This window comes from Amblyomma maculatum, chromosome 5, assembly GCF_055883805.1.
Source record: "Amblyomma maculatum isolate TAMU_Amacu chromosome 5, ASM5588380v1, whole genome shotgun sequence".
NCBI classification, from domain to species: domain Eukaryota; kingdom Metazoa; phylum Arthropoda; class Arachnida; order Ixodida; family Ixodidae; genus Amblyomma; species Amblyomma maculatum.
In genome coordinates this window covers 96,536,089-96,552,078 of record NC_139348.1, presented here as the reverse complement: position 1 = coordinate 96,552,078, position 15,990 = coordinate 96,536,089, and the positions used below count along the sequence as shown (strand labels likewise).

The 15,990-nt window shown below is 47.3% G+C and overlaps 1 protein-coding gene across 1 annotated transcript in view; it reads left to right on the top strand.

Annotated features, from left to right (window-relative positions):
• Positions 1-15,733, top strand: part of NELF-B (negative elongation factor B) — a 41,692-nt gene extending 25,959 nt beyond the window's left edge. Inside the window, exons 11-12 of the mRNA XM_084603926.1 lie at positions 6,228-6,392; positions 15,441-15,733. Of these exons, the coding sequence (XP_084460052.1) occupies positions 6,228-6,359 (132 nt within the window). The 3' untranslated portion in view covers positions 6,360-6,392; positions 15,441-15,733. The remainder of the gene's footprint in view (positions 1-6,227; positions 6,393-15,440) is intronic.
• The last annotated feature ends 257 nt before the right edge of the window (positions 15,734-15,990 follow it).

Below are 15,990 nucleotides of genomic sequence, written 5' to 3'. Positions count from 1 at the left end.
GTGATGGGTGGTACTGCTTCCCTTTTAAGAGCAATTCAAAGCGTGGCTCAGTACCACTCAAAGCCAGTCTCATATCAGCTGCCGGGTCAAGACGGCTCCTGTGCTTGTCCTCCAGACAGGCGAGGGCTGAAAATGCCTGTTCACGTGCATATGTGTAATTGCAAAGGGAAGCAAAATGTCCACTGCCCTTTCAAAGAGGCATGGAAACAGTGGAGCAGTCCCCATCCAAAATGTCACCAGGCCTTCACCATTAAATTTCTCTTTGAGAGCAGTGCTTGCCCTGAGCTCTGAGGATTCTTGCGGAACACAAGAAGACAGCCCGCGGAACCCCTGTGTTCCGCGGAACCGTTTGAGAACCCTTGGTTTAGACCATTTAGTGCCTCGGAGTGATTCAGGCTTTGAGGAGTGCCGTAATTATAAAGGGTGAGTGGGTCCTAGAACATTAAAAACGGCCAAAAAATCCCATTCTTGGAATGTTTGTACCGTCAAACACCTGTCATGAAATTATTAACACTGAATTCGATCGGGAAATCGGGAAACGTACTTCGCTACTCATGTAACTGCGACTTCTGTAAGTAGCATGCTCATAATTACCGATATACACCGCAGTATAACGTTCTACGGCACGTTTCTAAGGCAACACCGCATTCACTAGAAGCGCTTTTGTACCGCTTTCAAGCATTGAACTCGTGGCTGAGTGGAAGTACACTCAACCACGAGTTCGATGCTTGAAAGCGGTAGGAAAGTGTGCTGGCACGTTTTATTGTTCATCGTCTTGTTTTGAATGTCCAAGTCGGCAATAAAGAAAAAAAAAAAAAAACTCGTGGCTGAGTGGCAGCATCTCCGTCTCACACTCCGGAGACCCTGGTTCGATTCCCACCCAGCCCATCTTGGAAGTTGCTTTTTATTTGTGAAGTGCATGCCGGGATTTATCGCTCACGGCCAATGCCGCCGACACCGAGCTCCTTAATGCTACTGCGTTAAAATTGGTGGTGCTCTCGCAGCTGCTGAACACACTAAACTTGTTAATTCTGCCTTCAAAGGCCCAGAAGAAATGTCCGGATTAACCGAAAGCTCGAACGTGCCTGAATAAAACTGCCGAAAATTGTTTGCGTCGCAGTAATTGCATCTGCGAAGGCATTTTTCTCTCTGTTTCATCATGTGCTTCACTTTGCGCATACTGTAGGGAAGGCCCTCATTGCAAAAAGGACCTGTCGTATTTTGAGGATGCTTCACTGCAGAGTCAACGCAGTAAAGGATTGCAGTCAAGCGTGCAGTGCGGTGAATCTGTGGTTTATTTCATGATTTTCAAGTACGCATCTAATAACAAACATATTCGATTCATATTAAAAGTTTCTAATACTCGCATACCCCTTGTAGGCGCTGAAAGAGTCTCTGACCCCAGCAAAGTTTGGTATGGTGTCTCAGACAGAGAAGAAAAAGTAGCAGACGCAAGAGTTTGTTGCTTTTGCAAGCAAGCTTATGCCATCGCTGCTTTTTCTTTTTGTCATGATTCTGGCCTTTAGTTGCCTTTGTTGGTCATACCCTCATATTTGAATTTCACCTGTGGCACATGGTGCTGTTTAGTGATGTGGCATATGCAATCAAGGGGGGGTCTTTATAATGGCCAGAGGGGACAGTTGTGACCGATTTGTTCTGTTGTTTGAAATTTGTTTTCATGCGATGGCATCCTCGCAGCCCAGGCAGGGGTTGGTGTGCTGCACCAGTTGCGCCATTTTGTGCCAGTCTGACCTGTTGCACCAAGCTGTGCCTTACGCAATAATTGACAATCGTAAACATAAAACGGCAAATTTACCCAAGTATTATCGTCAGTTGAGCAACACTGGGCACTCTCTCGAAAGCATGCAGCCGCATCTATATTCGGGATAGTTTAGTTCACTCATGGTGTTTGTCACAAAGCTGTTTTCGCCGCGGCTTTCACGAAAGGCTGGGGGCACAAGTTTTCGGAATTTAAATAATTGCAGCTAATCGATTTCACTGCTGTTTGCAATAGCTGTCATTTGTATATTTTTCTTTTATGAACTTGAGCAAAATTCTTTACAGCCATTGCATTCCTAAATAATTCTGGCCATTGGGATACCAAATCAATGTTTGTGCAGTCTTTGGACTAAAGTAATACCCTAGTCAAGCGTGCAAGTTAAAGTTCGCTTATGGAGAGTACACTTCGCAGCTCGAAAGACATTTTATGCTACCCAGTGCTAAATGGGAAAACAGAGTGCATGTGCATTAGCACTCGTAGGTACAAAATTGGCAACAGTAAAAGCATATCCTTAAAAGAAATTGGAACATCCAGGCGTAAAGTTCAGAATACTGCTTTTTAATGTAATAAAAACAAAAAAATGCTTAAAATTTTACACCGGGCCATGATTCGGAGATCCCACATCAACAAACGCCATGAACAACAGCGACCGCCACCTAACTGAAAATGGCTTCGTCGCAGTGGTGCGCCGCGCTTAATTTGGAAGTTGTGTACATGGTTACGTCACGTTTTTGTTATGTGATATTTTGCCCATCCTCGTCGCCACTGTAGCATAGCTGCGGCCGATAGGCCACGGCAAGAACGGAACACAGGTACACGCTTGGGAACGAAGCAGGGAAGACCCGGCGTTTATTGCAACAGAGGGTGGTTATATATAATCCAGGAGAGAGAGGGAATGAAAAGGGGACCATGGCGAGATAACAAGAAAACTTCACGTTTGCGCAGTGTGTGGCCCGCACTTGACACAGCACTGTGACACAACACTATTGTAAAACGATTCTTTAAACAAAAATATATACAAAACACGTAAAATCAACTTGTATGCATATCTTATTACATAGTACATTTTGTGACGAAGAAATTTCTGCCGGCGAGGCTACGCACTCGGCCCTCAAAGTCTGTTTTGCGAAAGCACTCTGCTCTAAGTGCACTTTGGCAAGTGCACTTATGTTACGCATTTAACAGAGTGCACTTTTGGTAAGTGACTCTCGCCATAAGTGCACTTTATTTTGCACACTTGACAGGGGTATAAATCATGTTTCTTTTGACCCCCATTTATTCGGAACTTCGGATAAATTGAAATCGGAGCACGATCCCGGCCGATGCACATTGACGCGGGTCTTACACCGGTCAAAAGTGGGCGAAAAACTGATTTTGAGAAAAACACATTTTCGGAATGTTTGTACCTTCGAGCACTAGTCTTCAAAATGTCAACACTGAATTCAGTCGGGAAATGTGATAAAATCGACTTTTCAGATGCCACAGGAGCCTCGAAATACCCGAAAAGGGGTGAAAATTGTTCGAACTTCTCGCACGCGCCGCAGGTGAAGCAGTTGGCTGACCGCCGCCATCTGCAGTGTAGAGTCAAACCCGAATATAACGAACTCAGATAGAGCGAATTATGTTTTATATCGAACACTCGAATTTCCGCTAGCATTATGCATATAAAATGTATTTTTTATAACGAACTACACATCGGATATAGCGAACTCAGCGCGCGCGGTCGGTCGCCAAACGCCCGCCAACGGGCGGGCCTTTGTGCCGGCTCCGAGTTCTCTCCGGGCAGCCCACGCTGCCGGGCCGCAATACTTCTAGCGCATGCCGTTGTCAGATGGGAGGGGGATTGGCGACGGCTCCGTTCCCCAAGGTCTCACACAGCGCATACGTCATCACGCGCCCGCTAGGGTGCTTCTGCTGCTTCTGCGCCGATGCCACGCTTCCGTAAAACGCAGAAGGGGCTCTCTACAGCAGCTTCCACGAGGGACCCTCCTGTACGCATGCGCGGCCGTCGCCCAGAGTAGCGTGAGTAGCCTTTAAAATCCGCGCCATCGGCCAGCCTCTCTTTGCAGCGCTCCTATTCGGCAGCTACCTACCATGTGATCAAAGACGTTCGAGCAGCTCTGGACCTATTGCGCTTCGAGAAAGAAGCAACACCGGCCAGAACTGGTTTCAAGTTTGGGCGAAGGGAAGGCAGCCTCCGAACAACGAACGCGTCAGTGGCGAACTTTCCCGCATCCTCTGAGCTTTCTTTGTTCGCGTTTGCAAGTCGTGCTGCTGCTATCCTCACGATTCCGGACGTGCCTACGTTGCTGCTGGCTTGCATTCCGGCGCTACATCCTGCAAGATGACGACGAAGCAGCGGCGTGCCCTACCGCTTTCCGACAAGCTGGAGATAATTCGCCGCGTTGGCCTCGGCGAAAAAAAGTCTGACGTTGCCGCGCATTTCAAGATTCCGCGGAGCACGTTAAGTACCATTTTGAAAAACCAGTCGGCCATCAGAGGCAATGCACAGGAACGACCAAATGGTGACGGCTTTCGCCACCGCAAGCCGGCTTACGACCAAGTAGAGAAAGCGCTGTACCAATGGTTCTTGGACGTTCGCGCGCGAGATCTGCCGGTCTCTGGCCCCATGCTACAACAGAAGGCAAAAGATTTTGCCTTCGTGCTGGACGTCGAGGGGTTTACAGCGGGCAGTGGTTGGCTCCAACGATTTAAAGACCGCTACTCCATCACCGGGAAGGTGGTTGCAGGTGAAAGCCAAGCAGTGGACGCTGAGAGTGCTGAAAAGTGGGTGCAAGACGTGTGGCGTGCTGTCACGGAGAGATACGAACCGTGCAATATTTTTAACACCGACGAGACTGCCTTGTTTTGGCAACTGCTGCCGAGCAGAACCTTGGCACTAAAGAATGAGAAGTGCCATGGCGGCAAATTGAATAAGGCCCGAGTCACCGTTCTTCTCACGACAAACATGGACGGTTCATCAAAGCTGCGGCCGCTTGTCATAGGCAAGTTCAAGTCTCCTATGTGCCTGCGAGGATGCACTTCACTCCCAGTCACATACAACTCAAATTCTAAGGCCTGGATGACCAGAACGTTGTTCGAAGCGTGGCTGCGTGGCTGGGACGAGGAACTTGCAACGAGCGGACGAAAGATTTGCCTCCTCCTCGATAACTCTTCTGCGCACCACTGCGGCGTCACGCTCAAGAACATCGAGCTTTGTTTCCTGCCACCGAACGCAACAGCGGTTTTGCAGCCCCTCGATCAGGGGATCATCCGCGCTTTCAAGCTGGGCTACAGGAAACGCGTCGTTGAGCGGCTGTTGGTGAAATTGCGGGTTAACGACGAGCTCAAGATTAATTTGCTGGCCGCAATAGAAATGATTAACCGTGCCTGGCAAGACGTGACGCAATCCACAATCCGCAACTGCTTCCACCATGCTGGACTATGTCGAGAGGATGCAGAAGCTGCTAGTGAAGCGCGCACTGTGCAAGATGACAGCGATGTTGCCACGCTGTGGGAAGAACTCGCTGATGTTCCGGACGCTGTGCCCGAATAAGTTGCCCTGGAGGATTTTCTCACTGTTGACGACAACGTAGCCGTGACAGCGAGCCCGTTGGACTCGGAAATTGTTGCCGACATGCTGGCATCTGGTGCGAATGAGGAGACCGAGGAGCCGCCGCCGGAGGACGATCGCCCTCGCCCGACGTTGCACGGCGCCCTCGCTGCTACCGATCTGCTGCGCCGATACTGCTCCGGAATACAGGGAAGCGGACTGGAGTTTGTGGAAATGATGTCGCGTGTGGAAAGTGCGATTCTCGCTGATGGAGTTAAATGCAGTGTTCAGGCGAAGATCACTGCCTACTGCAAATAAGTGAGCATTTATCTGCAATAAATTTCTTTTGTAGATTCATGGTGAGCGGCACGGTTTTTCTTTAGTTAGTGCGTTTTCGCTGCGCTGTCTGGGCATCGTGTATAACGAATTTGGTACTGAAGTTCATTATAAACGGGTTTGGTTATAGCGAAATACTTTATATAGCGAACAAATTGCGTTGAATTACGCAGTTCGTTATAACCGGGTTTGACTGTAGCTGCTCAACCTTCAATTTATGGGTCAAACTCAATAAAACCTTGTTGATAGATTACGTACAAGACATTACATACAAAGCATTCCACTTGAGCAGTTGTGGAGCGTTTTCTTTCCTCAAGCATACCTGATCAAAAGGCATGCATGGACTTAGGGGCTCAAATAAAGCACAGAAACGCAAAGAAATCCAGGTGCTTCACAAAACTTCTCGAGAGAGTTATGAGCATGCTAAAAAAAAAAAACTAGTATTTTCGCTTTGCTATACATTTCACAGTGATAGTTTTAGTTACCCTGTCGTGGCTATGTGGTCAGCGTGTCTGTTGAGCAGTTCTGGCGTTCTGCCTCTGCCTTCATTGCTTGCAGGCCAATGAGGGACTAAAGCCAGCTGTCCAGGCCCTGCAAGACAAACTGAAAGACACGACCCCGCCCGTGGTGGAGCCGGAGTCGTCGGATTCACCTCTGCTGAGTGTGCCTGCACCAGCGCCCATCCAGTAAAAGACAAGGTTGCGTGTTCATCTCCATTTGTTCGTAAGTGAGCTAATTTTCCACTGCATGCCTCTCCCGTATTCTGGCTAGAATAGGGTTAGTTGGATTGATTTGCTGCACTTCCAGCATTGCTGTGCTTACTACTCTGAAAGCTCATTGACGTATTCTCATTACTAAGATAACCGCAGTGAAGGCACTAACAATTTTAAGCACCCAGTCTTTTCAGAAATGCGCAGCGAAAAAGCTTGCTTTCCAATATGCTTTGTGCGACAACCTTCGAAATCTTTGGTTTGCTTGGCGCCACAGTGGGCTCCTTAGAAATTTTGTTGAATATTTCTACCTGTGAATGGAGGCACCCAATCTGCTTTATCCCAATGCCGGAAACCGTTCCTACTAGTATCGCCATATTTTTGGCCTACAACTCATCGCCTCCCTTTTCATAAAACTTACATTTTCGGGCTCCTTTGTGAAATTTTGATTGCTAATTAAATCGCGAATCCTCCTTTCTTTGATGTTGCAGAAGGGCTTGATTCTTACCGTGTGAGGTAAAAATTTTTATTTTCACCGTAATCTCGTGACAAGCTTTGCTCATTTGTCGGTCCTCTCAAAATTGGGTTCCACTAGTTGGTTTCCAAATGCCTGTGGCAGCAAGACAAGCCACACAAGAGACTCCTGTCAGCTTGGTTGGCTTCATACCTTAGCTAGCAATGCACCAAAACACCTGCTTCAGGATTGGAGGGATGGAGTGAGCGGCGGCATAAGCCAAATATGGCACTATTACTCCAAATCGATTGTTGGCTTTGTTTATGTGTGCTAGCACTAGAGTGTACTTGGTTTAATTTGGCCTTGCCCAAATCACACTAAGAGAGAAAGTGGAGCGTTTTGAAGGCGTGAACGTGCCACATACCGTATTTACTCGCATAATGATCGCACTCGCATAATGATTGCACTCGCGTAATGATCGCACCCCTGAATTTTGAGGTCAAAATTCCATTTTTTAAATTCCCCGCGTAATGATCGCACCCCGAACATGGAGCCGCCTGGTGGTTGATCTGCAGTCATCCCGCAGCGAATGCATTCCGACGAGTTCCCAACCTAGTCTAGTAACGTTGGAGTTCCTATGATTCCATGCTTTGCGGCGTTCGCCATTTTGCAATTCGGCAGCGTCGTAGCGTGCTTTGTGTTTTTGTGCGAGTTTACGCCATTTCACCATGGGGCGGTATGCCAGTTACACCGCCGCGTTCAAGCTCAAGGCTGTCGACTGGAGCATGGCAACTGCGCTGCTGCTATTCATTTCGGCGTGGACGAAATGAGGATACGCTATTGGAAGAAGCAGCGCGAGAAGCTGATGGCTACGAACAAGACACGGCGGGCTTTCCATGGACCCAAAACGGGCAAGTTCCCTCGTGTTGAGGAGGCGGTCCTAGAATACGTGAGGGACCTGCGCAAGGATGGTTGTGCAGTGTCATTAGAAATGATACAGACGCAGGCGCGCACAACTACCAGGAAGCTGGGAATCGCCGCAAAGGATTTCCGCGCTAGCTCCGGTTGGACGACTCGCTTTATGCGACGGAATGGACTTTCCCTGAGGCGGCGGACGTCGTTGTGCCAGCGGCTCCCAGCCGCGTATGAAAGCAAAGTGATAGACTTCCATCACTTCGTCACTAGGCTTCGCAAAAAATGCGGTTACCTCATGTCGCAAATTGGAAACGCCGATCAAACTCCACTGACGTTCGACATGCCCCGGAATACAACTGTAAACGAGAAGGGTGCTCGGAGCGTCCTCGTGAAGACGTCTGGCACAGAAAAACAGCGATGCACAGTCATGCTTGCTGTGACGGCCGACGGGCGGAAGCTGCCACCATACGTGATCTTCAAACGGAAGACTATTCCGAAGGGAAACTTTCCCCGTGGCATCCATAGGCGTGCACAGATGAAAGGGTGGATGACTGCAGACCTGATGGTCGACTGGATCAAGACTGTTTGGGGAAGAAGACCAGGAGCATTTCTGCTTCCCTCGCATCTGGTTTTGGACAGTTTTAGGGGTCACCTTGTGGACAGCGTGCGTGCCAAGCTGAAAGAGCTGCGCACGGACATTGCAGTCATTCCTGGCGGCCTGACTTCGCTGCTGCAGCCTCTCGACGTGTCTTTGAACAAACCGTTCAAGGACAACGTTCGACGACTTTATGCTGAGTGGATGGCGATGGGCCAGCATGATTTGACGCCGAGCGGAAAGATTAGAAGGCCATCCGTGGAGATGCTGTGCTCGTGGATCACAGAAGCGTGGAGCAGTATCCCCGACGAGGTAGTGGCTAAGAGTTTTAAGAAGACAGGCATATCTAACGCTTTGGATGGAACGGAAGATCACTTCCTGTGGGATTGTGAAGATGCTCCCAGCGACGACACTGCCGTTTCCGATGAGTCGTGCAGCAGTGAAAGCGAGGATGGCGAGGATTCGGACTTTGATTAGAGTACTGACGAAAAAAAATAAATGGGCATTGTGCACTCCATGTGATGCTTAATGTGCGTGTTTATTGCGAAGGTAAGCCTTACTCGGCTTTTATTTTTGGTTGTAATCGAGATATATGTTCTAAGACGTCTGACCTGCAACTTGTTTGCGTTTTCGGTGCTCAAAAATTTTTTGTAGAAAATTTACCCCGCGTAATGATCGCACCCCGAAATTTGCGTCAGTATTTAAAAAAAAAAAGTGCGATCATTATGCGAGTAAATACGGTAAGTAGGCACTGTACTGCATGAAAAGGAAAATGCAGCTTTTCGGAAACAATTAAGAATGAAATCACATGAAAGAAGGAAGTGGCGGCCTTATTGCAAATGCAGTAAAATCTCATTAATTTGGCCTTCAAATGATCCAAATCTTCGAATTATTGAAGGGGCCTGGATTATGCCGAAAACCGATGGCATCACAGCAACTTTATTTGATGAACACCTGCAACATTTGCTTGTACATTTGATAGGAAAACTAAGCCACTGCAAAGATTATTGTATTGTGCACACTTAAAAATGCTGAAGAATTTCTCCGAAATCACAAATTCCGCCGCAGCTCTTTTGACACAGTGGTGCCTCGTTACAAATGGCCCTGTTGTGTTGTGCTTCACTGCACAGACTGTAATTGGCACGGTGAAGCATCCTGAAACCACTGCGGTTCCACTGAACTTGTATGTACTCACAGAGGAAAGGAATCGTGGTTGTGAGGGAGAAAAATATGAGTAGGCGTAAAAGGCCAGTGTTGGCGCTGAAATGTCTGAAAGGCATCTGCTTTCACTTTACCGTTAAGCACCAGCCATTTATATTTTATCTTGAGATAGTTGAAGGAAATTTTCAAAGTAGGCTGATAGCACAAACTTGTGAAGAGCTGCCAAGTTTATTGGAGCTGGGCTTGCTGGTTCCAAAGTTAGTGGAGTATATCAAAACGTGGTTTACATTGGTCCCTGTGGACAGGCCTGGAGAATTTGCAAAATGTGCCGACACAGTGCAGTTCGTTATGGTCATTCTCGGATAGTTATGCCAGGGCAAGACGAAGCCCTTTTTGTAAATTTTCTCGCAGAAATATTTTGCCACAGCCCCAAATTTAGTGGCATATTTTTAGCTACATTAACCAAATTTTAATTGTTTATCAACGATTCTATGCACAACGTCTTGAAAAAATGGGATTGTCTTTGCCGTAGCAGATAATATGCTGGTGCAGACCATCACGTCAGCATGCTCAGCAGCCAATAGAGGTTGCACTCCATGAGAGACTTTAACAAAGTCAATTAAATCTGGCAGAGTTTCATTGCCACGGCTCCTACGATGTCTTGACTCGTGCAGTCGCTTCTTGCAACTCGGTTCGCTGCGAGGTGATCATTACAACCTGCCAGCCAGCGAAGCCCGCATGCTACAAGCTTCTCACGGTGTGCTTAAAAATGCCTGCGCGAATCGGATTCATGCAGAATTTGACGCCGAAATGGTATGCATGCAGCGAAGCACAGTAATCATTTCGCGACTGCGTCGGACCCATCGCGGTCTCTTTCGAAACAGCCCTCTTTGTTCTTAAATTTCCCGCCGCCTCCAACCCTGTATGGCAATTGGTTGCAGAGAAAAGGGCACCAAAGAAAATCCAAAATGCATAAGTCTATTGGTTACAAAAAAAAAAAAACCCTTTTTATCGTAATTGTTCTGGCTGCGTGTGCTGTGTTGAGTGTGGGTAATCGGCAGACTGCACTCAATGACGTATTTGCGATGATGAACATATCACATCATGGACTGCACAAGAGTATGTGGCAGGGCTGTGTCAAAAAAAAAAAGCTGAAGCCTGCAGGGACCCCTGCCGAGGAACCAACAGCGGAAAGCGTACAGTCTGTTAAGCATCTGTACAATGAATTGCACCTCAGAAGAAACATAGCAGTATCCTTTAGTGGGTCATGGATGACGCATAGGCATACTTCTCATATCGGCATAGGCACAGTGATTGAACTTTTTTTTTCTTGGCTTATGCTTGATTTTGTTGTCCTGAGCAATTTCTGTGCTGGGTGTGTTCAAGGGCCGAAGAAAGGTGACCCCACTTACCAAACCTGGCGGACCAAACATCTATGCCAGAAAAATGCTGAGAAAAAGGCAGGAGAGATGCAAGTGCAGGCAGGGCTCATACTATTTGAAAGGTCACTGCAGAAATATGGCCTTCACTACACCATAGTTCATGATGGTGACAGTCGTACCTTTCCTGTCCTGCAGGAGGCAGATATGTACAGCTACATAAAAATTGAGAAGGAGGATTGTATTAATCACGTCCAAAAGCAAATGGGATCAGCTTTGCACACCTTGCTTTCCAAACTTCCAAACCAAGGAACTGGCAAAGAAAGTCTTGGTGGCAAGGGAAAGTTGACTGCAGACCTCGTCTCCAAACTGACTATGGCTGGGCACTAAAATCCCATAAAGGTTTGGTTTGATTTGGTTTGTGGGGTTTAACGTCCCAAAGCGACTCAGGCTATGAGAGACACCGTAGTGGAGGACTCCGGAAATTTCGGCCACCTGGGATTCTCGAACGTGCACTGACATCGCACAGCATACGGGCGCCTTGCTTTTCGCATCCATCAAAAAGCGGCCGCCGAGGCCGGGATTCGATCCCGCGTCCTTGGGAACAGTAGTCGAGCGCTGTAACCACTGCGCCACCCCGGCGGGGTAAAATCCCATAAAGTATCAACTCAGAAGGCAGTAATGGCCACTTACCACCGTATCACCTGTAATGACAAAGCCTCGAATCATAGTTTCTGTCCAGCAGAGGCAGTCTCGTGGTGCTGCCTTATGTGTGTAAAGCCCTGCTTCCTGTGTATGAAAGGCTCTCAGATAGGAAGCTTATCGAGCATTGCCAAAGGGGCAAAACAGAACAGTAATGAGACTTTGCATGCTCTCATATAGTCCCTGGCTCCAAAACATCGCCATGCTTCACTTTTCACAGTTCAGACTGGTCCGGCTCAGGCAGTGATGCATTTTAATGCAGGCAATTTGAGGGCACCTGAAAATATTTTGAAACAGCTCTCCTTGAATTCTGCCTTAAAAAGTACCAAACGATCAGTAGAAAGGGACAAGATGTGGGAGACCCGATCTACTTGCAAGCACTCAGAAGCCGAAAATGTGCTAAAAGCAATAAAGAAGCACCACTGCAGTGCTTAACATCAACATGATTACATTCCTGGACCCTGGTGCTTTTGTGAATATGTACAAAGCACCTTCATTTTTCTTTAATAAAGTGTGTGTGATGCATTTTTTGAAATTTTGTGTCAGCTGACCTTGCAATTGCAATATCTCAGCACCTAGAGTGGATACATAAAAAAAAAAGTTTGCAATAGAAAGCTGCACGAGTGTTTTATGACATGTTGGAAGATTTTTTTGACACTTGATTTCTGCATTTCAGAGAGAGAATTTTGATACAGCATAAATTAAGTAATACAGTCAAATAAAAAAACTACTTCTAACATTGCATTCATCATCTTTTGGGCTAATAACCATGTGTTAAAATTAAATTTCTATTTATCTAATCTCTCACAATTAAGCCTGAATACACTGGTAATTAATTACTGATTATCTCAAAAACTAATTGATCTATGCAAGAACTGAATGCATATATGAAATCAGTGCGAAAAGTTGCATAAGTCTGCTTATTTTTTGTAAAAATGTATAAAAAGAAAAGAAAGTTGGTCTCTGAACCAGGCTCCCCCCCCCCCCCCCCCCTTTAAGGGGTTGCCTCCTAAAATCCACTAAAAATTATATTTTTTTTTCCGAACATTCACAGCTGTCATGTGGTTTGGTTTGCCGAGTTCAACACGTAAAAGCGACTTGGTCTAAAAGAGGCACGTTAGTGGAGGACTTACGTAGTTTCAATTTTCTGAGTTTTAACACACACCGCCATCGTACTCTACACAACACCTTGCCACGGCTGGGAATTCATCTTGCATTTTTGGGTTCAACAGTCGAGTGCACTAATCACTGAGGCACCGGGGTAGAGAGTCATGCACCGACTTGTTGGCAGTGTGGGTGTAGCTACAATTTTGGTTTGGTTTAGTTTGGTTTGTGGGGCGTAAAGTCCCAAAGCGACTCAAGCTATGAGAGACGCCATTGTGGAGGACTCCGGAAATTTCAACCACCTGGGGTTCCTTAAAATTTTGAAAGGTGTTACAGTTGAATCCCGCTATAACGAAATTCACGGTGCACGAAAAAAAATTCGTTCTCGCGGAACTTCGTTATCGCAAAAATTTGACGTGAAACGCAGAAAGAATTGCCCAAGCAGCAGCAAAGGCGTTTAATGCCAAAAATCTGTAAGCTTGGTTTGCTTACGCTTCACGGCGAGCAACGCCGTCACGCGATTTTCGCACTCGGTCAGCAAACCCATTGCAACATCGTCGTCTCGGACAGCAACGAAATTCCTGATGACATCAAAAGCGTCCATCACCTGTACGGCGGTTGCCGCAGCCGGCGCTTCCTGTACGTCGTCGTCTTCTTCATCGGAAGAGTCCTTATCATTCCGGGCAGCTTTTATGATCTGCTCATCACTCACATCTTCGTGAACAACAACACAAGCGTCAGCGCCGATGTATTCGTCGAGCTCGAGATTAGGCGGCACGGTTCCTATTTCTCCCAGCGTTTTCCAGGCGGCCGCGATCCCCGGAGCCGGTGACGCCTCTTCGTCGTCGTAACACCTGGTGTTAGGCCAGCAGAGTGTACGGGTCGACCTTCGGCAAATCCGGCGTGCCTGAAACAGTTCACAATTACTGAGCGCCCCAGTGTGCTCCAGGCAGCAGACATAATCTGCAGTGCCACGTACAAGTCCACCTTCGTGTCTCGGCCGGTTTCAGTGTTAAAAAGCAGCCGCTGAATTAACCTCCCGCGGTAAGCGCGCTTCAGGCTAAGAATCACGCCCTGATCGAGAGGCTGTAAGACAGACGTGCAATTGGGAGGGAAAAACCTCAGCTCCGTGTTAGTGAGCTTGACTTCGTCGGAGTGATGCGCTGAACAATTGTCCAAAAGCAAGCAAACTTTACGGCCCTGCCGCTTCATGTCGCGGTCGAATGCCATCATCCACTCGGTGAAAATAGCGCGGGTCATCCATGACTTGTTGTTCGCCTTGTACTGCACAGGTAGGCTACGAGTTCCCTTAAAACAGCGCGGCTTGGCACTTTTGCCTATGACTAACGGCGGACGCTTGTCCGAGCCATCCATGTTTGTGCAAAGCAGCACTGTGATGCGTTTTTTGCTGTGTTTGCCGCCGTGACAGCGCTGCCCCTTGAAGTCGAGCGTCCTAGCCGGCAACATCTCGTAGAATAGCCCGGTCTCGTCGGCGTTGTAAATGTCTGCAGGCGCGAAGTTGCTTAAAATTCCGGCCATGTTACTCGCCTTCCAAGCAGCTGCTCCGTCCGCGTCTGCTGACATTGACTCGCCGCACAACACTTTTCCAACGATGTTATGGCGGGCCTTGAAACGGTTTAGTAGCCAGCCAATGCTGGCTTTAAAATCATCAATGCCAAGTAGGCATGCATAGTTCAAGGCTTTCTGCTGGACGATGCTTCCGGACAGGGGGACGTTGCTGGCTCGTGCTTCCACAAACCACGCATGCACTGCTTTGTCCAACTCTTCATGGAGGGGCCGCGTCACCTTTTTGTGCTTCAAGGATGTGCCTGAAGCAAGTGCCATTCTCACGCTGTCCTTATTGCCTAGAATCGTTGACAGCGAACTTGCAGGAATTCCGAAGTCTTCAGCAATTGCCGCTTTCTTCCTTCCGCTTTCTGCTTGGGCGATTATTTGAGCTTTTTGCTCAAGGGAAAGAGTTTTGCGTTTTTTCACTTGCGTTGCCATCGTGTCCTGCGGATGAAAACTCGTCGTTGTCGAAAAGGCAGCGAGTGAACAACGCGACCACGACACAAAGCCAAAATGGCGGAACTGCAATCACGTGATTTCATGCTTAATGTGGCTTTGGATTTGACTTGGACTTCTCGCCAATAAAACTAGTTTCGGTTTCGATTTTGAACGCGAAAATTTCGTTGAAGCGGAAACGCTCTGCAAAAATGGTTCGTTGTGCAGAGAAATTTAGGCCATTAATTCTTATAGGATACTCGCGGGGAATAAAAAATTATTCGTTGTCGCGGAAATTTCGTTGTGGCGGTATTCGTTGTGGCGGGATTCAACTGTAAGCGCAAGCCAGTATTTTTTGTCTGTCTTTCTGGTTATGGCTTATGCACGGAGAAAAGCTGTGGACTGCTACTTCAGAAACCTCTATTCTTGCAGGATTCACGTCTGACTGGGTTGTGTTTTTGAAAGAAATGAAATGTATTGGATCTTGCATACTCTGGCCAGGGCCTTTGAAATATTTCATTTCATTGAGAAGTTCGTACTTTTCATAGTTTTTGTTATTGCAAAGTTCAACTATATCCTTTGATTGGAGCCTGTTAAGAATAAGGATAATGCTATTTGAGTTGAAGTGTCATAGAGGAAACAAAGATATTGGCTTTCATCATTGGGCATCTGAGATTTCTCATGGCTATAATAGTGCTACTGTACCCCGCTGCAGCACTAGTTTCATTCTAAATGTCCCCTTTGCAGGTCACTCCTTACCGCTCGGTGCTTGGTGGAAGCAGTCACATTGTTCGGCCGTTTCCCTCTACGGATGGACCAAAAGTTGCGAATTTGGCTTTGGTTAACCCTTCATCACATCTGACTTGCCTCTCACTTGCTTCTCAGGCTGCACAAACCATCGACACAGTATTGGAAGTATGTTGGCAATGTCTGGCGCTGCATAGGACCAGTATATTGCCGACACGCTACAACTGGGCGGAGGGTTTGTGCTGCCTAGGTTGGCACTTGTTGGGATAAAAGAATAAAGAAAAGCTCCATGTCTTGTGTGTTTTCTCGTTTGAAGATTGAGTCCTTTTTATCATAGCTGAAAAAAGAACACATGAATCTTTTCAGCTCCCAGCTTTCAGTCTGTATTTGTTTAAAACCGCCTAAACAATGGAGTACTTGCTTTGCTTGTCGCATTTTACGCCATTCAAAGAGGTCAGGGAAAAAAATCTCTTAAAAGAACACCATAAATGCCTGTGCAACTGATAGTCGCCACACGCACGTCCTCACACATGCCATGTACCCGAGAGAC